At 40.2% G+C, this 24,180-nt stretch overlaps 1 protein-coding gene across 4 annotated transcripts in view; it reads left to right on the forward strand.

Annotated features, from left to right (window-relative positions):
- The window catches only part of LOC139478724 (ran-binding protein 3-like), a 30,475-nt gene extending 14,051 nt beyond the window's left edge, over nt 1-16,424 (forward strand). For 2 of the 4 annotated variants that reach the window (XM_071261323.1, XM_071261324.1), the window contains exons 10-18: nt 479-647; nt 1,142-1,226; nt 2,400-2,547; nt 5,391-5,512; nt 6,289-6,412; nt 8,259-8,398; nt 10,290-10,453; nt 13,222-13,313; nt 15,825-16,424. In XM_071261323.1, the coding sequence (XP_071117424.1) occupies nt 479-647; nt 1,142-1,226; nt 2,400-2,547; nt 5,391-5,512; nt 6,289-6,412; nt 8,259-8,398; nt 10,290-10,453; nt 13,222-13,313; nt 15,825-15,877 (1,097 nt within the window). In that variant the 3' untranslated portion in view covers nt 15,878-16,424. The remainder of the gene's footprint in view (nt 1-478; nt 648-1,141; nt 1,227-2,399; nt 2,548-5,390; nt 5,513-6,288; nt 6,413-8,258; nt 8,399-10,289; nt 10,454-13,221; nt 13,314-15,824) is intronic. The other 2 variants (XM_071261326.1, XM_071261325.1) reach the window with 2 other exon arrangements.
- The last annotated feature ends 7,756 nt before the right edge of the window (nt 16,425-24,180 follow it).

A 24,180-nucleotide genomic window follows, 5' to 3' on the forward strand; every position in this document is an offset into this window, starting at 1 on the left:
TGTGTTTGTGATGACATGTTCAAGATATATCCTGTGTTTGTGATGACATGTACAAGATATATCCTGTGTTTGTGATGACATGTTCAAGATATATCCTGTGTTTGTGACAGCATGTACAAGATATGTCCTGTGTTTGTGATGACATGTACAAGATATATCCTGTGTCTGTGACATGTACAAGATATATCCTGTGTCTGTGACATGTACAAGATATATCCTGTGTCTGTGACATGTACAAGATATATCCTGTGTCTGTGACATGTACAAGATATATCCTGTGTCTGTGACATGTACAAGATATATCCTGTGTTTGTTATGTCATGTACAAGATAAATCCTGTGTTTGTTATGTCATGTACAAGATATGTCCTGTGTTTGTTATGTCATGTACAAGATATGTCCTGTGTTTGTTATGTCATGTACAAGATATGTCCTGTGTTTGTTATGTCATGTACAAGATGTAATGTGTGTTTGTGTAGAGAGTCCCACAAAGGAGGGGGAGGATGATGATGACGAGGAAGCGAGCGAGGACAAGGAGGTGTCGTCCACGTCACTCCCAGTCAAAAGCCCAGACAAACCCCAGGCAGCCAAACAGATCACCGACAACGGCCTCTTCTCTGCCGCTGCAGCCGTTGCCCCAGAAAACAGGTGTGCATCATACAAGCTTTCAGACACCTTTTAAAATCAAAGAATATTCATGACTTTTTATTATTACTTTAGGGATCAGGTAATTCATTACCTTTCTTGAAAGCTAAAAAACTTGAACACATGTTTATGTCATTGCATAAGCAGTAGGCAATCTTTGATGTGACTGTCTTTTTCAGCAGACCAGGTTTTGCTCTCCTGTTGGATGACTAATGTTTTGAAATGTCGGTGCATTTTTCATTTGCTAAACCCATGACATGAGATAGGAATATAACTACAATACAATAGGCAAAAGTGGCAGTACGTTTATAAAAGGAGGTTTTGCGAGTCTCCACTGAATGGTTTTTCCCAAGTGTGAAAGAATATATACCAGTTAGATATGACAGTTAAAAGACAGTAAGTATTATGCATGATGTATTGTTTGCTGCCAACTTGCTGGACATGAGTGTGTTGACAGAAACATGAGTCATGACCCATCCCGGTGTATTGTGTTGCAGTGTGGCAGATTCTACATCAAAATCAGCGGCGGGGGCTGAAGGAGGGGAATTTATATTTGGACAAAATTTAACAGAACGAGTCACAGTGAGTACTAATATGAAGATACAATCACTTAGGTACAGACCCTACACACACGGGTATATGGTGATGACATTTGCAGCAAAATTAACCCTTCCTAACCTTACTTTCTGACTTTTTAGAAAGGTCTTTAATTAAGTCTTTGAAAGGCATTTAGATGTGATACACATAAGGAAGAGAATTTATGGATGTCAACTTCTTTATTATGAGGAACATTATTATGAGGAATGTTTTGGAGTGCATGCTTACTTCTTCATCAGGTGATGAAGGAGTAAGCATATACTCCGAAACGTTGTGTTTTCTTATAATAAAGAAGTTGACATCAATGAATTCTCTTCCTTAGGTATTCTTACCCTGAGGATTTTTTTTACATTGGGAATTTTGCTTCTTATAGAAAGTTCTGTCACTGCTTAGTGTTGTAGTAAAGGTAGCTCAGGATAGTTGGAAACTGTAAACCCAGCTTGTGAAAGCTTTTGTTTGTTTGTTGTTAACGCCACACTCAGCAATATTCCAGCTACATGTAAATAATCAAGTCTGGATCAGACAATCCAGTGATTGACATCATGAGTATTGATTTATAGATTGGGATACGATGACATGCACTAACCGAGTCACCGAGTCTGACCATCTGATCTCCTTCACAAGTGTTTCATCTGTCTCAGTTGTAATATTTAAAAAAAAGAAACATTTGAAATAAAAAAAAATAGATTTTGTTTTTGATACTGAGAGCAGTCTGTAAGTTAAGCAGGGATATTGTATAGAAGGTCTCTGCCAGCAGTTAGATCTTGTCGAGTAACAGGAGTAAATCACAAGTAGTTAATCATTGTGACACAACCACTGACAAGAGACGATGATTTTCAAGGACTCGACCGTGGCGAGAGCTACCTAGGGTACTCTCACTGAAAATATAGCAAACGCAACCACTGACAAGAGACAATGATTTTCAAGGACTCGACCGTAGCGAGAGCTATCTAGAATACTCTCACTGAAAATATAGCAAATACAACCACTGACAAGAGACAATGATTTTCAAGGACTCGAGCGTGGCGAGAGCTACCTAGAGTACTCTCACTGAAAATATAGCAAACTGTGGCTATGGGTTTAATGAGCTGTATTCTTGTATCAGTTGTGTGTGTGTAGCCTGCGTTGTTTCAGCAGTAGATTTACTTGTGAATTCAGGGAGTGTCTTCATCACAGGCTGCCAGTGAGTCGGCGTCAGGATTCGTGTTTGGTCAGAATTTGGCCGACAGAGTCGTCCATTCAGATGCAGGTTCGCCCCCACCTGACACGGAAACGAACGGGAAGGAGGCAGAGTCATGTCCCTCAGGTGAGATATACAATGACAACTTCGGTATACCTTGCCCTTGCAAAACGAAATGTGCGGCACACTTTATGATGATGCGGGCAGCGCCTGAAAACCAAGATTATTTTATTTTTAGTCTTACCATATTTTCTTGAGTAGAGTGCACACCCGAGGATGAGGTGCACCCCCCCCCTCTAGTGGACTAGCTATTTTGGAAAAAAAATATGGAATATTATTCTCAGAAAAAATTACACCGTACCCCTTCAGGGAATTCCGGTAAATGAACAGGTCATGACAAACTTGGTCAGTACAAATTTGAAATTTGAGATAAAAAATCACCAGACATGTTGATATACCGTTTAAATTGTATATTTTGTTCTGCTAGGCCTTGTTTTACATCCAGGGATTAAGATTACCTTGTGTATTTTCTCGTAAGCTAAGCCGGAAACAGCAATCAGCTGTACACACGTTTTCTTGGAATCTACCGGTGATTCGGTCAAGACACACCCAATGATATAACTTTACAGGATTTTAATGCAAGGATCAGCAAAAATTGTAACTGAAACTATTTTTTTATCAGGAATAATATATTCCAATATCTTGTTATTTAAAAAAAAAATTTAAAAAATTAAAAAGTGTGCACTATACACAAGAAAATACGGTATATGATTTTTTAGTACTGAGTCAAACTTTTACACATATTCATCAAAGCTGCACTGGCAATACCCTCTTTATCAAAACCAGCAAATTAATCTGTGTTATCAAGTCATGACAGCAGCTATCTTGAGATTTAGATTATCAAGTGTCATTGTCTCGTAAAATAAGCAGGGGAAAAATAATCAGTGGGTCATACATAAAGCTAGATAAAATAATGCCAGAAATACACTGAACAATTTTTATAATCAGATATGGTAATGACAGGACTAATGTGGGTATTTACTAAAGGGTTCAAACAAAATTATGATTACCAGCATGGGAATGCATACAAGTTTGTCACCGTTCCCTGTTGAACGTTTGATGATGTCGATTATTGATTACAAACTTAGAGGGCGGCCCAGGTGGCCCAGGTGGCCCAGTCGTCCAAGGCGCCGCAATTCGCTGTGCAGAGTTGCGTCCCTTTGGTACGCCAGCAGCCACAAACACGCAGTAGCCATGCTCTAACCTCCACAAGCACACAGATCTCACACATGTACACAAATCTTGAGTGCAACGTCTAACCCATTTTCATTTCAACCCAAACTGGGATTTGAACCCATGATCATAGGTTTCCGGCGTGCCCAAGGGACACAACTCCCCATAGCGAATCGCAGCGCCTTAGACAACTGGGCCAACTGGGCCCCCGGTCTAATGGTGAACTGGTGTCCTTTATAGTATGGGGTGGTATCACAATGACTGACCGAACTGAGCTCCTTATTGTTCATGACAGAGTCGCAGGTCAATACTATCAGGACAACGTCATTGCACTACTTGTGGTGCCATTTGCACAATGTGTTGGACAATGTTTCATCTTTCAAGATGATAATGCATGTGCTTATCGTGCCAGGATTGTGACCCAATACCTCAGAAAGCAAAACATCCATGTCATGACCAGCACTCAGTCCTGACCTTTCCCCCCATCAAAATCCCCCCCACCTTAAATGACCTTGGTGTTGCTCTCACTGGTGAGTGAAATGATTCAAGCTGGCATTGGACTCAGACACCAGAAGCATACCTCGAAGAATTTGGTTTTTACCCTATATTGGGGACGCTAGCTGAAAAATGCAAATTTCGAATTTGACATCTTGAACGACCTAGTGCACCACCCTCTCATCACACCAACCTTTAGAACCCATTAGATCTGATCGCCTACTCCCCAGCAGATGTGATCATATTATATCCATTTGCCAATACCATATATGGATCAGAAGACATGTCTTGATAGTTCCCACTTTCCCCTACTGTTTTAGCACAGTATATTTATTCGCATCAAGTATTTACCATTGCAGGTGATGTTGGTGACTTTGTCCTCTTGTTTACCTTAAAAAGATCATGCATCCTCTTGCAACAACTCATGAACCTTTAACAATGACCTCGACCCGAAGAGCGGATAGTCTGTGGTTCAGTCCCCTGGCCTTGTCATGCCAAAACATGGTACTTGTTGTCACCCTGCCTGGTACACGGCATCAAGGGGATAAAACAAGGTCTGGTCGGTTTGAAGTCTGAGTGGGGTATCCCTGTCAAACTGGAATGGTATTTCAGGGGGCTAGCTCTATAAAGTCAGCATTACCCTGGACTAGTACAAGCAGCCACAAGACCCGTGAAGATTCTGAAAAGGCGACTATGCTTGTCTATAATGCGACTAACGGGATCGGGTGGTCGGCTCACTGACTTGGTTGATGCATGTCATCGATCCCAATTGAATTTGTGTGGATCGATGCACATGATACTAATCACTGGATTGTCTGGTCCAGACTCGATTATTTACAGACCGCCGTCATATAGCTGGAATATTGCTGAGTGCAGCGTTAAACTACAAACCAACCAACCAACAAGAAGCAGCCACACACACGCAGCAGCCATGCTCTAACCTCCACAAACACACACATTCTCACACATATACACAAATCTTGAGTGCAACGTCTAACCCATTTTCATTTCAACCCACCGTGACGCTGTTCCCACAAAGCAATTGTTGCACAACAACTGCCACAAGTCTGTCACAGTGTGGGAGTTACATATGGTTAAGATCACTTGACCCTTGGACTTGGAGCTTAGCAACTCGGCTTGTTATCAAAATATACACAGTGTCCGGGGATTGGTAGATAAAAATGCTTGAACGTATTAAACATTGGATGTATACAGTTGTGACAATAACCATATCTGTTCAGACTCTGGGGGGCAGACACTGGAGGAATCAGCGCGAGAGTACCAGGCCAAGCACGGAGTTAAGCCCGATCTTAAAGAAGTGGAGATAGTTACTGGCGAGGAGGATGAATCTAATGTACTGCAGGTGAGCTACATCACAAACTATCTGTCCAGTCGATGCAGTAGGCAAGATATTTCTTGAGTTGTGATTTGTGTGGCCTTTCAGTAGATATATTGACTGTAAATCCTGTTTGTTATGTGCTTACGGTGAATGTCTACTTCTGTCAGCAGGGTTATAAATAAAGGCAGGGTAGGGACCTCTTAAAGTTGGATTTTAGCATTAGGATTTTGACAGGGCACCTTGAAGTGGAACACTGGCTAGAATATGAAATACAAATCATGCTAGTCCCGACTTAAAACCACAATTTATTATGGTAAAGGTATCATCGAACTAGGGGCATTCTGGGTTAGAACTGATCCCCAGCAACCCATGCTTGTGGTAAGAGGCAACTGAATAGATCTGGTGGTCATGCGCAGTGACTTGGTTGATTGCGTGTCATCGTACCCTGATAGTGTGTTGTGTTGCTCACAATATGAATCACTGGATTGTCTGGCCCAGACTTGATTATCTCCAGGCCACGGTCACATAGCTGGAATATTGCTGAGTGTGGAGGTAAACAACAAACAAGCAAAGAAACGTGTAGAATATTAATTTCTGACCTGAAGTGTTTGCTATATTGTAAGGACAAATGATTAACAATGTTAAGTTTTTACCCCTGAGAAGTTCCCAAATTAGATGTCATCATCACACAATGTGGGGGGGGGAACTTCCTGTCACGGTGTTCTGCAACTTAATTTGTTCGCTTGTAGTGGATCAAATGTTGTATTCATTTGTTAACTTTTGCTTTTCTTTCTTTGCAGGCAAATTGTAAATTATTTTTATTTGATGGAGAAAAACAGAATTGGAATGAAAGAGGCCGAGGTGTATTAAAACTTAATGATATGTCTCCATCAAACCCTGCTGAGCAGTTTCATTCTCGTTTAAGTGAGTACCTCGTTTTACGTGTTTATTACTTAGACCACTAATGATTCCGTCAGTAAAAACCTTGCTCGTTGTCATTCCTGCCATCACGATATAGGGTGAGTCAGTAATATTTTACGCCGCTTTTAGCAATATTCCAGCAGTATCACAGCGGGGGACACCAGAAATGGGCTTCACACATTATACTTGTACAAACATTGAAGAACTTCAATGAAATTTGATTAAAGATAGCCTGTTGGGTTCAGTAACCAACCAAATCCATGTATTGTTTTTCGGACAATTTTGAGTTATGAGTATAATGCTTGTTAGCAGAAGGTAAGTTTTGTATAGCTCATTCTTCTTGTCATAGGGGCATGATTGCAGTCTGCCTCTGTGGTCTAGTGGTAGAACGTCCGCCCAGAGAGAGGAAGGTCGGAGGTTCGATCCCCAGCCGCGTTATACCAAAAGACATTAAAAGATGGTACTTGTTGTTACCCTGCCTTGTGTTCGGCATTAAGGGGCTAAAACAAGGACTGGCTGGCTTGGAGACAGTACACAGTGACTGAGCTCGGTATTCATGTTAAAACTGTGGAATGGTATCTCAGTGGTCTAGCACTATAAAATCGGCATTGGTCCAGACTAGTACAAGCAGCCCCCCCACACACACACACGCATGTGCATGCACGCACGTCGCTATATAAGTGCAATAATCTTGGACGTGACGCTCAACCCAATTTCACCTCACACCTCACCCAATCGCAGTCCACAGAGTTGCTTCCCTTAGGTACGACTTGATCTGCTAATCATAAGTTGACCTAACTGTGATCCTTTGGTTTTGTCATTGTCATACCCATTCTCATCAGTTCTGTTAATGGTAAACATTTGCAGCCTACGTCACTTCGAGTCAAAATGAACCTGATACACCGAAAAATACTTTGAATACTGTTCAAATTGACAGGACAACTAATGCTCACCATACTTACAACAGCAGGAACCTGTTTTGAGTTCCTTGTTGAAAAGCAAGTACCGGGTACATCTCATCATAGGAAATAGGGTTGGTTCCCATCCATCCTTTGACTTTAACGGGCACAAGCTTTTTCTGACACCACTATGGATACAAAGATGACATTTGGCAAACGTCACTAAGGGCTAAATATGTTGATTGAGTTTGAAAACATCATCGATAGTACATGTTTGACAGAGTTATGGCCCATGTTTCACATATGGTGCCCGGAATCCCCAATGGAGACAAGTTTTATGAGAAACCACTGTGGATGAAATTTTGCACACATTAAGGGATAAATATGTTGATCCACAGTTTGAAAAATTCATGTTTTACAGAGTTATGGCCCTTTTTAGCTCACAGCACTGCCAATTTCTCGGTAACCACTGTGGATAACGTTTTGAAAAAATAAATTTTTACCTTTGTTTTTCTTTTTGTGTTTGCTCAAATGAGGGTAGGGTTCATTTTAAGTATGTAAATTACGAACTGTTTTATGTGTATATCTTCTTGAAACTTTGTATACACATGAGGCAAGTGCTTATCGTTGCCTTTGATATTTATTTTAGGGAAGGGCTTTTAACAGCTCCAAACTTTGCTTAATGAATGTTTTCAAATGTATTTATTAGCCTAGTTACAACTGGTGCGTATCGTTTTCACCAAAATGAAATGAAACATTACAATTTACAGTTGAAGGCATGCAAGAAAGTTGGGAGAATGGATGACTCTGTCTTCTTGTAAATTTAGTATTGATATTCCTAAACTTGTATCAATTTAACAAAACATCCCAGTATGTACAGTGACATCCCCGGTATCACCACAATCTGTGTCGTTGAATCCCTAGGTGACAGTGCTTTTGTCTTGTTTCAGTTATGCGCACACAAGGTAGTTTGCGGCTAATACTCAACACCAAAATCTGGTCAGGCATGATGGTGGAGAGAGCTAGTTCCAAGAGTTTACGTATCACAGCAACAGATGGCGATGATGGTGTCAAAGTCTTCTTGGTCACTGTGAGTAGTGATGTTCCTTCTTAATAATAATATCTCCTTTTGGAATGGGTCCCCAGTACCCCATGTTTGTCGTGAGAGTCTTCACCACACCCAGAGGGGTACCACTGGTCTGCCGGGCCTTGATGAAATAGCTGGAATATTGCTGAGTTGTGGAAACTTGTGCTACAAATAAACTCAATTGTCAGCGATCTCATTAAAATTAGACCTTAAACCGCTAAACAAAGATCTGAAGACATCCCATTAGGGGTCACATCAGAATGACCTTTCATCCGACCAGAGCGTCGCTTACCAGATCATGAAAGTGACAGTCGGAATGTGATTTCTAATCATACAACTTCGAAAACTTTAACATGGGGTATTCCGAACGATAGTTACAGGTTTAACAACTGAATCCATACAATCTGGACCATCTATTAGCCATTCCAGAATGTTCTTTTGTTTAAGTTTCAAATTTGTAATTGAGAATTTGTCCAAATATGTTTCGAAGCGTAGTCGCCAATTTGAAATTAGTGCCGTAAAGCACAAGAAAGCTGCCTTCTGATTCGTCATTCTATTGGTTGGTAAAAGTTCGCGCAAGGTTGATATGACGTGACCAGTAATGGGATGTCCTCAGATCTTAGTTTAGCGGTAGCAAGAACTAAGGTCTGATTTTAATGAGATTGGATTGTCAGTAATGTTACAGTAGAAAATATGGAAAGTGAAGCATCAATTGCTGCTGTGAGATGTGTTTCTTTGTTGGTACATCATGTCATTCATCATTCTGTCTCATGCAGTCAACACAATTTCAGATATTTTTCGGAACACTTTTTGCTAAGTAATGTGCCAGTTGAAACATTTTGGTTAAATCATGGCTGATTGCCTCATTGACTTGGAAATGAATTCCTAATTACTCTCTGCTATCGGATTTCACGGGAAGAATCGGTTCCGGTACTGAATGCTTGTTACGAGGGTGCAGAGCAGTTCGTAGTATTTCATGTTTTTTTACCTCGGGCGATTCCAGGTTAGAATAGGTCAACAGCAAATTATGCTAGCGACCAAATGGATCGGGTATTTAGGCTCTGTGACTTGGTTGATTTAGTTATTGTACCCTCATGCTGTTGATCGTTGCTCACAATATCCATCACTGGATTGTCTGGTCCAGACTTGATTATGATGTAAAACAAAAAACACACACAAACACATCACATATTTTGGTAAGAAGTGTTTAAAACGGAATGTGGGTCTCAGTGGAGTGGATGTATGAGTCAGTGTGCCTACACGGATGTAAGAATCGAACTCAGTATTAATGATAATCACAACAAAACGTGCAACTTGCTCAGAATGCCGTGGGGGTCAGGTCATTGATGCCTTTAAATAGCAAAAGGGAAAACCCGGTATGGGTGTCCTGGACCTGCCCTATTTCTCATACCTGATATTTCTGAAATTGGTGATTAGACCCCCATGCAGTTTGGGGATTGTGCTGAGCAATAAAGGACCTCCTACAGTCTGCAGAAATATGTCTGTAAATTAAGTGATTAGATGGCCTTATAGGGTAAAGCAACACCTACTCACACACTCACTTACTATGAGGGCAGTTATGCCCTTTATTAGACTTGTACGATAATTTGTGTGTGTTTGTTTGTTGTTTAACACTACACTCAGCAATATTCCAGCAATATGACGGCAGTCTAAAAATAGTCAAATTCGGACCAGGCAACGTCACGAGCATCGTTCCAAGAAGTTGGATTACGATGACATGCAATCAACCAAGTACACTAACCATGGCCAACCGATCCATTTGGTCGCCTCTTTCGACAAGCATATAGTTGCTGGGGACCTATTCTAACCCAAAGTCACCGGGAAGGCTGTAGGTGACTAATCGTCATGTTCAGGATTTTATTACCTTTTTCAGGCTGCCCCCAAAGACAGTGAAAATATTTTGCGAGCAATTGATTGGCGAGTCCAAAGGCTGAAAATGTGGGAGGAGAAGGAGAGATCACGTGGTGATGACCGAGTAAGCGAGAAGAGGAAGGCCGACTCTACAGATGCACAAGATTCGCCTTTGAAACGACAAAAGTAAGAACAACTATGATAGGACTTTTTGTCCCTCCAGCATATAATCTTATTTCCGAAGCGTTACTTGAAAAATGTACAAACTTGATGCATGTATTAACAAGGGGCTAAAGTTGTGCTGGGGGGATTTGTCTTCTTCTGATGACTCTTGTTTGTATTGCCGAATTTTTATTAGAAGGTTTCACAACCCCTTAGTATTGTTATACCCCTGACTTTTTAGGTCGGGGGTATATAGTTATACAAAGGTTCCGTCCGTCCGTCCGTCCGTCCGTCTGTCTGTCCGTCTGTCCACGCGATTTCTCTTAAACTATTCTGTGGATTCCCCTCCAACTTAGTACATATAATCTGTGTCATATGGAGAGGTGCAGTCAAAAGAAAAAAATTGCTTTTATTAATTTTCCATTTTTTTATTAATTTTTCAATTCCTAACCCTATCCATTATTTAATTTGAAACTACTGACACACTAGGCGGGTCGGGGGTATTAGTGAGCCGCGCTCACTTTTGCCCTTGTTTTACTCTGTCATGACGTCTCCAATGTTGGTACCCCAGGGCTTGATTTCGCTTTGTAAATGCACCAGTGCTACCTATCATTGCAAAATGCAACCTTACATTTATGTTTACATGCACCAAGTGCATGTTGAATTGTTTCAGATTTGTGTCTAGCCACATTTAGAAGGGTCTTTGAACACATTCAATACCTATAAGCTTTGTTTACCATTCTACAGAAATAATCCCTGTGTTATGTGTAATTTGAACGGGACCAGGGTGCAACCTGGTTTTGTCAGGTGCAACTAGGTTTTCATGTCAACATGCACACAGTGCAAGTTAAATCACCTTGTTCTGACTAATTTTGCGACTATCTCTTTTGTAACTCGGTCACTATCTTCAGGTAAATTAGCTGTTGACTCAAATGGTACTAGTCCATGAGGACCACCATCTTTGCAGTTTACTTGTCCTCATCAGGGGCGGTCGGGTAGCCTAGTGGTTAAAGCGTTCACTCGTCACGCTGAAGACCCGGGTTCGATTCCCGACATGGGTACAATGTGTGAAGCCCATTTCTGGTGTCCCCCGCCGTATTATTGCTGGAATATTGCTAAAAGCGGCGTAAAACCATACTCACTCACTCACTTGTCCTCAGCACAATGCATTAGAAATGTGATGATACATCGATACCGCGATAGTCACGATACTATTTCTGCTGCTAATTATATCGATACATTTTAGCCTGTATTGATCCTTCTATGATCAGTATATCTTATATACTGACTACCAACAGAACGTGAATACGATACACATTGGTTAATGTAAGAAGAATTACTCATATTCAAGATATATTAGTTTGGTTCGATGCACAAAGGAACATACAGGTATATTGTGTGAACCAATGTTTATGGTACACATTGGAAACATCTCTCCTTAATACTTCTCCATATGTTTATTTTGGTGGTGAATATAAAACAGTTGTAACATTGACATCTTTTCGGGCTGCTTTATTTCACTTTATAAGTGACAACAAGTAAACTATTGGGCATAACATAAGGCACAAAACAAGTAGTAAAACCATGGGCAGATCCGGCAGTTTTAAAATTTGCTTCCTTAAAGAGTTGCGTCCCTTGGGCATGCCAGAAACCTATGATTGTGGGTCCGAATCCCGGTTCACCCCAATTGTTTCTAGGTTTGTCAGCACCATACCCGTGCTCGTGGGTTTCACCGAAGTGGTAAACATCTTAGACGTGCATCACTTTGGGCTTTCCGCCCACATTAAGCTGACATGCTGTGATATAACTGTAATACTGTTAAAAGCGGCGTAAAACCCAACTCACTCACTCACTAAAAGGGAGGGGTCCAAAATATCAAAATCCTCTCTGCCTACAACATACTACATTTGGATTTCAAATTGTGGGGTCCGGACAGTGTCAAGTATTTCAACCCTTTTATTCTTATTTTATGTTTGAAAGAATCACTGAAACAACTTCAAACACTACAAGTTGGGGATACGGGTGGCACAGTCATCTAAGGTGCTGCATTTCAATGTGCAGAGTTGCTTCCCTTTAGTCATGCCAGGATAGTGGCTTTGCCCTGTTTATGATTCTTACAATATCTCAGTTAACTGACTGTAAAAGTAAAGTTTCCACCCTTGCCAAACTAGGCTGGAATTTCTAGTAGCACCACCAGTTGCAATTATGAGTTAAGGGGTATGTCTCTTCTGTGTCCCTCCTATTGACCAATCAGATTCTCCCTCTCATACCACTTGCATTTGCTTCAAACAAAATGGTGGCAACCGGTCAAGACAATCTGATTAATAATCAAAATCTATGTTGTAATAAAATCAGTCCTACTTTGCGAAGTGCATCAAATCATGTGAGCACCTTGATTAAAAACATGAAAAGATTTGGAATATATATATGTTGATGCTGAGTTGGCAGTACACATGCTTTGCAAATCCTACAATCAACCGAAATCTGCACGGCAGTTTACGAACCGGGTGTTAATTTTGTTGTGCGATTTTGATTGGACTATGCATTGACTCATCAGTCCAACCAACATATAACATCATTCCAGCCTGGTTCGGCAAGGATGGAAACTGGACTTTTATAGTCCCTTGCCTCATGAGGATGACAATGTGCTTGGGAATTTAAAAAATGTGGTAATCATCTTCAGCCTGTATCACTTTAAGCTGTTTTTCCATTTTTAACTGCCACATCATGATGTAACTGAGATTCCGTTCAAAGCAGCATTGAGCCCAACTCACCCGCTGTGTTTTTTCCAGAAAGCCAACAGCCCCACACCAAGCAGAAGGAGCACCCACCAACCTAAGACGTGAGGAGTCCGACAGCAGTGTACAGGATCCAGAAACAGAAGGTGGGTACCTCACACACTCAAGACCCGTGAAGACCAGGGGTAGAATAGGTCTTCAGCATCCCATGCTTGCCGTAAAAGGCGACTATGCTTGTCGTAAGAGGCGGCTAATGGGATCGGTTGGTCAGGCTCACTGACTTGGTTGATGCAAGTCATCGTATCCTAATTGTGTGGATCGATGCTCATGTTATCAATCACTGGATTGTCTGGTCCAGACTCATTTCCAGACCGCCGTCATATTGCTGGAATATTGCTGAGTGCGGCATTAAGCAACAACAAACAGAAACTCACTGAAATAATGACAGAAATACTCAAAAAGACTAGCATACCTTCTGTCATGGCAATAATGTATGTATTTTTATAAAGAGTAAATATGATGGTATATTTTGTCAAGTTACATTAAAATTATTAACAGTTTCCATATTAGTTGAAAATGTCGTACAGGCAACCCTCGATACAACGCCCTGTGATGGACATCTACCAGGGAAATCTCAGGCATCTCTTTGGCACCCCTGTGAAGCCCATTTCTGGTGTCTCCCGCCGTCATATTGCTGGAATATTGCTAAAAGCGGCGTAAAACCATACTCACTCTCTCTTTGGTGCCCTGAATTATATCAAGAGCTGCTGTTAATTGTATCAGAGACACTCCCGAGTAAACAAAGATTTCATTGTCAGGTTCACATGTCCATCTACATTTGACCACCCACGTAGTCTTTGACTGTGAGTGGTATGCGTTACAGATGCAGTATTTTTCTTTGACGGGAAAAATAAGCTGGATTGGTCAATTTCATTCTCATTTCACTCTTCTGCGATTTCAAAGTGATCATTGAATTTTTGTCTCATTTCCAACAAACTACGTCTTATGCCATGTTAAAAAATGGCAGTTTGTATTTTAACCAATCACAGCCTATGTCTCTGACTTTTGTCAAACATTTCATCATTACATTTGATCATCGATGTTCATCCCAATAGATTGAGAAATTATGTAGGCACACAAGATCAAAAACATTTTGTCAAACCTGTGTCAGTGTGGCAGCTATGTCTTACTTTCTCAACAGTAAATTGAAACTCTTGGTGTTAAACTTAAAACTTGTGAGAAATTCTTGTAAATACCATTCGTTTACTTTATACCATTTGATGTCCTCCTAAACACACACATATATATATATATATATATGACATCTTGATACAGTACATGTATGACAATACTAATATCCAATACATTGGTGAACTGTTTTAGCCTGCAAGATGAATGTAGGTCACATGTCCAAACTTGTCACGCTCCTTGTTCCTCATGGGGAACAACACCAGTAACTTTGAAACTCACACCTGGGCCCCTGTCCATCATGTGATCTTAGCGCTAAGGTGATTGAAACTCCCATACTTTATGATAGGCTTACGATTATTTGGGCCATGTAACATATTCTGAAACCAAACAAACATTCCTGTTGTATTCAGGTAAAATAATTTCACATGAACATATAATTTTGATACGCAGTGTCCGAAATAACTGACTGTGCGCCTTCCCTTGGCAGGTAACTTTTCTGTCAGACTGCTTGAAATTTTTGGCACCTGCCTGACTCTGGCAGATAATTTTACGACTATTTACGGATTCAGTTTTATTATAACCTATTTCAGATTCTCCAGTAATTGTTTGCATTATTTCAACTGAATCAAGATGTTATTTGTCTCTTAGTTTTTGTTATTTTTCAAGATTTGTAATGCCTGGGTGCGGGCAGGTAATGTGGAAGATGGGCAGGCAACACTTGGGGTCACCTGCCCGACTGTTCTGGTTGGGTTTTAAAATTATGTCAGACACCCATGATACATGAATGGGATGCACATAGAATCCCCAATCAGTTTTGAGGGCAACACTTTCTGAAATCATAAACACCCATATAATACCAAGGAAAAACACAACTTGTTGTAGATAACCCGACCAACCCATTGTTTCACTTGCAACCCAAATGTTTTTATCACAGCTGGAAACAGTTATGATGAAAGCCATATTTTACATTCTGAAAAATATTGGTTACTTCCTAATATTATCTTTGCTCAGGTATTGTGACCTACCCGTTTGGGAACAAACAGATAAAAACGAGCGATTTGTGTGACGTTATATAAAAGAATATTAAACATAAAAACAGCCTTCCTAAGACCCATGTCTGTTTGGATTATGTTACCGAAACAAGTATGTTTTGGTTTGGGCCTAACACAGGTTCGGGATTATTGACCCTGGGAACAGTTGTATTGAGGGTTCCTGTATGAGGGTAGACAGCCCTTCAGACTTTCATCACATCATTCATTGCAATATTATTGGCTGGTCAAAGGGGAGGTAATTGACTATTTTCAACATTTTTGTTGATTTTGAAACTGATCCTGATCGCAATGAATGTTTTTTTAATACAACTTTTTTCTACTAACATTTCATGTAAAAAATTGACTTTGAATCGCAAAATTCTTTTTCGTATGAAAACATAGAGTAATCTCTGGTGTTTCCTTCCTCTTTGACAGCATCCTGTGAAAGTTTCTCATCCTCATTTACAGTACGATCTGAATCTGACTGAGTTACCATGGCAGCAGTCTCATCAAGTTACCGTGGCAACAGACCAGCTCACTTCAAGGTGTAGAACTTGATATGCTAATTGATGTGGAAACCAGTGATGGATCAAACAGACATCAGTTTAACGTATTAACGGATTGCTGTCTTCCTGTTGCCACATGTGTGACACTGAAGTGTGTCAAGTGGCTGCCATGGTTACATCGTTATCAACATGTTTACAGTCACATCAATGTTCATTGAGAAGATACGCCACTGACTTCTATTGTTGAAGGACAATTGTTTGAAATGGTTCTTCTGACAGCATTGCCATAAAAAACTGTAGATATGACAAGTGTCTTGTGCAATGTTAGCAAAGAATCTCTGACTTGTGTATGAAGTATTTTTGTAGGCGAGTTCTACTGCGGTCATGCTTGTCTGTCTATACACACTACTAACGAGCGTGTTTGGAGATACCCATGGTAACAGTACTGGTAATTATCATTAACAGAAATTGAGACTTGCGTCAACATTTGCTGTAACTTTGTACGGATAAAATGTTTTCCTCATTTTAATGGTCTTGTATTTCTAATTAACATCCCAAGAACCTGAGTATAATTCCCGATTTGTTAGTGATAAATGTGATAAACCAGACTCGTTCATCCTTGATCATGTTGATGCACTCTTGTCATTCTTACTTCTCTGAAGTAAATATCCGTTAGATTTGTTCCTCAAGGATTACTGGTCAGGAAACTTGGTAACTGACCTTATACAGGCTAACCATACAAAGTGATTAATGAGCATCAGATGGATGAAGATGATGATGAAAGCTACCAGGATATACTAACAACTGGAAGGTCAGTGACTGTTTTCAGTGTTAGCGGCGCGAGATCAGATTAGACAAAGCGAGATGATGCACTAATGTAAATGGTTGACCTGAATCTGAAACAGCCTTCATAGACAACCGATGCAGGGGTATACACACACTCCAGTCTGTTTGTTGCAAGACAGGGACAAGCTAGAAGGACTACTTGATGTCTCCCCAAATGTCTCCCTACTTATATGTAGCACTATAGTACTCACGGAAATGAAAAAAAACTTTTTTCGACCTCAGATCTTAAATTATTGCAGTTAATATACAAAATATGTAAATATTCAATAACTAAATTAGTACTAATTGGGCCGTGGCACAAATACAGCGTATCAAATGTTTTTATGCCTTTTTACACGTAAAAGTGTGTAAAAATGTGAATAAAACAGACTATTGTGAAACAGGGCATAACCAGGTGTAAGTAGATCAAGGTGACCTATGACACCTTGACGACAGGTGAGAACAGGTGCGTAATGCCTATAGTCTGTTTCTGCTATGTCAATTTGGACTTAGTTTTATTTTTGAATGTTGAAAGTGCCGACAAATTACCTCCTGTAAAGTACATTTTGTATTGTTCACTGAGATCAAACTAGTAAATCCAGACTAGTACTTTTCGAGTTGTTTTGTTATTTCGTATTTACAGCTACGTAACACTTTGTGTCGATTTTTAAATTGAGAAAAACATATTTTTTTCATTTCCGTGAGTACTTTAGTCCAGATTGACCTGGAGGTGAGTTGAATTTGCTCTGGTGTCTATCCCTGTGGCAGATAAATTGTTTGATAGGCATTACTTAGAAGTTGACGGATGACAAAGTAGACACAATTTATGGATAACAACTTCTTTTATTACTGTAAAGGCTTGCCAGTAATTAAAGAAGTTGTTGTCCATAAATTGTGTACACTTTGCCTGTGGCAGGTGTTACATTAACCTACTTCATCTTCTTTTGATTGCAAACTACATGCTTTGTAGTGAGAAGTGACAAGGCTTACAGTGCTACTGGACCCTAGTGGTCAAGGCAGTCGCTCATCGCGCTGCATACGTTCATATCTCCATATGGGTTTAATGCTGGTGGAATCATTGTCCCACAGCCAGAACGAAAGTAAAATCATTGTCCCTCACAAGCCAGGGGAGATGATCATTTCATAAACAATGCTGACTCAATATATTGTCTCAAGTTTAGGGAGGCAATTCTTTTTCTCCTTATTTCAGTAAAAGTGAATAATTATTCTGTAACAGTACTGATATGTTTAATATCCAGATCTTTATCTGGTTCTTTGACATCACAGGGATTATCTAGACCTAGTCAGAGGCTGATTTCGGCCCCAAGTCTGCAACAAATGTCCGTAATAATTTCCAAATTGGAATGAACCCTTTCCCAAGTTCATGCTAATACAGTACAACTAATGTTATGACTATGTACAGCACCAATGGATTGTAAAGCCTTTCATGCTTAGATTTACGTTATTGCATTGAATGCAATATGGGGGGGCACGGGTGGCCCAGTCGTCTAAGGGGGCCGCGATTCGCTGTGCAGAGTTGCGTTCCTTGGGCACGCCAGAAACCTATGATTGTGGGTTCGAATCCCAGTTCGCCCCGATTATGTTTCTAGGATTGTCAGCACCATACCCGTGCTCGTGGGTTTCACTGAAGTGGTAAACGTCTGAGACCTGCATCACTTCGGGCTTTCCTCCCACATTAAGCTGACACGCCGTGATATGACTGGAATACTGTTAAAAGCGGCGTTAAACCCAACTCACTCACTCACTCACTGAATGCAATATGAAAGTAAATTGTCAGAATGCATCTAAATTGAAAAACAATAGAACAAAAAAATAGTAGTAATTTTGTTGTTGACAAAATACATATTTTCCCACCAATTTGCCTGTCAAGGGCACTTAGTTTAGAGTGCTTCAAACACTCTCCCCCTTTGTAACACCATGACATCATGAGGTGCCTGCTGCTTGCCCTGCGTGTGTCCTTACCTTTATTGGAGCCATTTGTCTACATCATCACTGTATTAGTCTTTTCCCAGGCATGCTGTGCTTCCTGAATATATTAACAGTTTTGCATTTTTACACACCCAAACTGTATCAACTCCGTTGCCATATTTTTTACTGTTCCTGACAAATGGTTATGTTTTCATTAGCTTTACTAAAATTCTTACCGATTGATAAGTTGTAGTTATCAATGATGTCAATTGGCATAGCAGTTTCTGCCACGGCTCTTCATTCACAAGCCCTGGGTTCAGTTCCCAGTATGGCACAACAGTCACAATATAACCTCGTCCACAGGTACAAGGCTGCAAGATTGCCAGAATTGTGGTCACATCCTACTCTGCTTGCTCAGTTACGAGAGAGTGACGAGAGAGAGAAAAGACAACAAATAGTTTTGAAATAACCTTTTCTCCCGCTGAAACTGTCAAATTAGGCAGCATGCTGATATGAAACATACGATGAGTGCATGATGACTATTATGTAAGATAAGCAATTCCATTCTATTACATCGAACATGCATGTCCGTACTTGTCAAAGGTATGTTATCTGTAACATACATTATTTGAGAAAACCAAAGAATCAAGTTTCACAATTTGACATTTTCCAAAGATCAACAACCAGTGGCAGAATATTAGTCTTTTATCTGTGGAAAGTTGATTTAACACTGCACTAGTGCTCTAGTCAAAGATTCCTGGTTATAATAGATCTTCAGCAACCTGTTGCTTGTCAGCAGAGGCGACAATATGGTGGTCAGACTTGGTGACTTGGTTGATTGGTGTTGGCACCACGAAGACGTGGGAAGTTAAAACAGGGACATGTCGGCTTGGAGTCAGAAAACTATGTCTGAGTGGGGTATCCATGTTAAACTGTGGTTTGGTATCTCAGTGGGTTAGCACTGTAAAACCGACATCAGTCCGGACTAGTACAAGCAGTCACACACACATGCATGTACGAGGCTATAGAAGTGCGATAATCTTGAACATAATGTTAAACCCCATCACCTCTCAAGCTGTGGCACCCCTCCACAATCACAATGCTAAAAAGCCATAGTGTAATCTAAAGATGTTCAGTGTTAAAACAAACTTGAAAGAGGGATTGGCTTTGCAATGCAAGGAGGCAACCATGGTCTTCAAATCTTATGCAGATAGAGGAAGATGAGTGAGATGGTTATGCATTACATCTCTCTGTGTCCCCATGTTGAACTCTGGGTCTTCCTTGCCTTATTGGTATTGTTAACTTATGTCCTCTACAGGGAGAACATGGATATAGTGGTAGGAGGTGAAATCTCACCATGACAAGACTTGAAATATTAATAGGTTGCTAAATGTGAAGAAAATAAGAAAATGATTACCTTATTCGACGTAATAAGCGCCCTGCTCTAAGAAGCGCCCACGGCGATATTTGCCAATATATTGGCTAGTGAACAATCTCAAATAGCACCCCTTCCAATTGGTTTACGTACACAAGACTTATTTATTTGTGTATAATACGCACTCGTGTGTTATATGCACCCTTAATTATGGGCAATTAAATCCTGGAAAAATATATCTGTCATATATAAACATTTCAGGCTGTCAGCATAAACCACGAAATTTACGATCTTTCAACTCAAAATAATATTCTAATAAGAGCCCCCTATTTCTAATTTTGAGAGCGCCCTGGGCGCTTATTACGTCTTTCACCCTGAACCTTGTACCCTGGTTTACATATCTGCCACTTGTGTTCTTGCCAGTTTAGAAAACATGAACTCACAAAACACATGTATATATATATACATTTATGCATTAGTTCATATTTCCTCAAACCGCCGTGTTGCAAGGCAGGTGTTTCAAGAATGTCATCATTTTGTTGTTGTAAGGAATTTTTTGTTGTCATGATTAATATGATCTTTGGGGATATTACTTTGAAAGTAAATGTTGCTTTACGCAAAAGGTGCAATACTTTGTGTGTGTGTGTGCTTGTAATGCAGTTATCCTATTCCATTATAGTCACAACTTCACAGTCTCTAATACACTCCACTCCACCATAATGGAGGGTTGTATCCAAGCCTATGAATCATTACATCATGGGTATATGAATGGTTTGATTTGGTCCTTGTTTAACGCCACACTCAGCAATATTCCAGCTATATGACAGCGGTCTGTAAATAATCCAGTGACTGATATCATGAGCATGGATCTACGCAATTTGGATACGATGGCATACATGCAATCAACCAAGACACCGAGTCTGACCACCCGATCTGTTAAGTTGCCCCTTACGACAAGCATAGGTTGCTAGGGGCCTATATTCTTACCCAGAGTCCCTGTGGGTTTGTTGGTGTATGGAAGGGGATGCATGGAGGCTAGGAACTGAGTAGGGGGCAAGCTTGTTACCAGGAAGTGACTGCTATTTCCTATTGAAAACAATGCAGGGTGCTCTTTTGTTTTCTATGTTGCTGCAACTTTGTGTCAGCTTGGGTGATTTCTTTTACTGACGAACTTGGTGTAGTGGATAGATCTGGTGGTTTTATTCGATGGCCGCATCATAACACAGGATGTTAAAAAGATGATACTTTTTGTTTCCCTGCCTGGTGCTTGGCATTAAGGGGATGAAACAAGGACTGGTGAGCTTGGAGTCTGTATACTGTGTCTGAGTGGGGTATCCATGTTAAACTGCAGCGTGGTATCTCGGTGGTTATCATCTGAGACCTGACTCACTTTGGGTTTTTCTTTCAAATTAAATAGACATGCTGTGAAATACTGTTTAAAGCAGTGTTAACTTGCTCACTGTTTACAGAATATATAATTATAATAATTACAGAAAATACAATAATTTCTTCTGGCAATACTATTATCCGAATGGAGTACAATTATATTTTAGGTGTTTTTTTAATATATTTTAGGTGTAATTTGGTCTGAAATTGTTTGGTAGTCAGGATATGGCTGAAATATTGCCGATGTGACTATAAATCTTAACACACTCACTGAAATTGTTTGAATATACATGTTTGTAGGTAAAGTGAGTTTATCATTAAATATTTGTCAAAAAGGACATGGCATGGGAGTTACTCGCCCTTGACCGGTCACTATGTTGGGAACGTAGCACCTGAAATATGGTATAGAAACCATGTTGGCAGGAGCAAGGGTTGGGTAGTTCATCTTTGGGCATTTAATTGTTCCAACCAAACATTAAGTTTATCATCAATCAATATTTTGTATAGGTTACATAAATTGTATCTGCTTTAATCATGATTTCAAATCTTTATTCTTTCAAACTGGAAATGTCTAAATAGTTGCATGTACATTATGATGGCGGTAATGTAATATATTCGGGAGTTGAACATTTCATGTAAACATTGATGGTCGATATCATATGTGTCAACAACTGATTATCATCACTATCAGACAGAACAGTTTTCTCCCAAGCTCTCTGAACAGATTCTTCTGATTCTACTGAATATGGGAGAGGACTATGTCTCCACGCAAAACACTTTAATTGGATCAATGTAGTTGAGGGTTTCAATGTTTCATGCTAAGCTGTATACAAGTTACTTGTAGAATTCATACAAACAGTCATTGAACAGACTAATAACTGGTACAAGTGAAAATTTGAAACACCACTGTTCAAAAAGGGAGGTGACTTATAAGTTGAGACACGTTAGATTGAAGAATAACCTGTATTTCAGAACATTTCTAACATTATGAATGTCAAGTCTTAGATTAAGGAATGGAACATGATTATGAGAACCTTTCTGAGCATGCAGAGTGTATCTGGTGAAGACTGCATGCCTTGGAATGCTCTCATATCGGCTGTAACAAGGTGTGTGGATGAAAGACATAGTGCGGTCACAATGTGACTTGATTCGCTAAAACAAGCAGACGATGTTCATTGTTCTGCAGATTGGATTTTGTTACATACTTGTACATAAACTCAGTCATTACGAAATAAATGTAGTTGTATATTAATACACTGTGCTTGTTTGTTTTGATTGATACTTAAATGCTGGACCAAAGTGTGATGATTACTGTGAAGTTTGGATTCCGGTGTAGAATAGGCCTTCAGCAACCCATGCTTGCCGTAAAAGGCGACTAACGGGATCGGGTGGTCAGGCTCGCTGACTTGGTTGATACATGTCATCGATACCAATTGCGTGGATCGATGCTCATGATGTTAATCACTGGATTGTCTTGATTATTTTACAGACCGCCAACATATTGCTGGAATATTGCTGAGTGCGGCTTTAAACAAGAAACAAACAAAACTGTGTGTGAGTTTGTGTTTGAGATTATCTGCAGGCGGGGTTCATATTGTCAACACTGTCACAGGCTCTGTTGCTTGCTGTTTAACGCCGCACTCAGCAATATTCCAGCTAAATGATGGAGGTCCAGTTAATTATTGAGTCTGGATCAGATAATCCAGTGATTGACATAATCAACATCGATCTACACAATTGGGATACGATGATATGCATGAACCAAGTCAGCGAGTCTGACCACCCGATCCCATGCTGTTTGTGAATGCATTTAGAGAAGGCGAAGTGGCCAGTGGTTAAAGTGTTTCGTTTGATTCCTATGTGTGGACAATGTGTGAAGCTCATTCTTCCTCAACCGATCTTGTTGGAAAATTGCTAAGTGAGTGAGTGAGTGAGTATGGTTATACGCCGCTTTTAGCAATATTCCAGCAATATCACGGTGGGGTACACCAGAAATGGGCTTCACACATTGTACCCATGTCGGGAATCGAACCCAGGTCTTCGGCGTGACGAGCGAACGCTTAAACCACTAGGCTACCCAACCGCCCCGTAGATTGCTAAGACTGCTCACTCAATGCATTTCCAAGCCTCCTTTGACAGCCAGTTGCATTGGGACCCAAACGGAACAGCATGTTCTCTAAAGGCACGAACTGTTAGAATCCATTTATGCAACATCAAACTTTCCTAAGAAAATTGGAAACGTTCTCAGTGCCTCATTTAAGTCATCTAAGGGTCACCATTCCTTGCACAGAGTTGCACCCCTTTGTCACACCAGGATCCACCCATCATGAGTTCGAGTCCCATCATACTGATCGGGATCCTTTGTCAACAACATACCCATCACTTTCACCCACCTTTCATTCTCATTTTCATTTTTAACCACTAACAAACAGTTTAAATCTGACTTTCTAGGAACAACACACAACTTGCCAGTAGTGGTCAAACGATACATATCGCCATACGCATACATGTATTTCTATAAAATCGCATGGAAACTTCTTGACCATAAATATATTTCAGAGTAGGTTTAAAAGGTAAAGCTAGCTGTAGACACATGTTTGTAGCGCCTGTTTGTAGTAGTGAACTGTAAACTCTAATTACACTAATCTCAAGATATTTGACTGACGAAATTGCATTGTCATTAAACGAGTAGTAAGTAATTTATTCCAGCAAGTATATCGTCTTGTATCAATACAGAAAAAAACAACCTATTTGCCAGTAAATAATAAAG

This window comes from Haliotis cracherodii, unplaced genomic scaffold (assembly GCF_022045235.1).
Source record: "Haliotis cracherodii isolate W230 unplaced genomic scaffold, xgHalCrac1.p SCAF_4, whole genome shotgun sequence".
NCBI lineage: Eukaryota > Metazoa > Mollusca > Gastropoda > Lepetellida > Haliotidae > Haliotis > Haliotis cracherodii.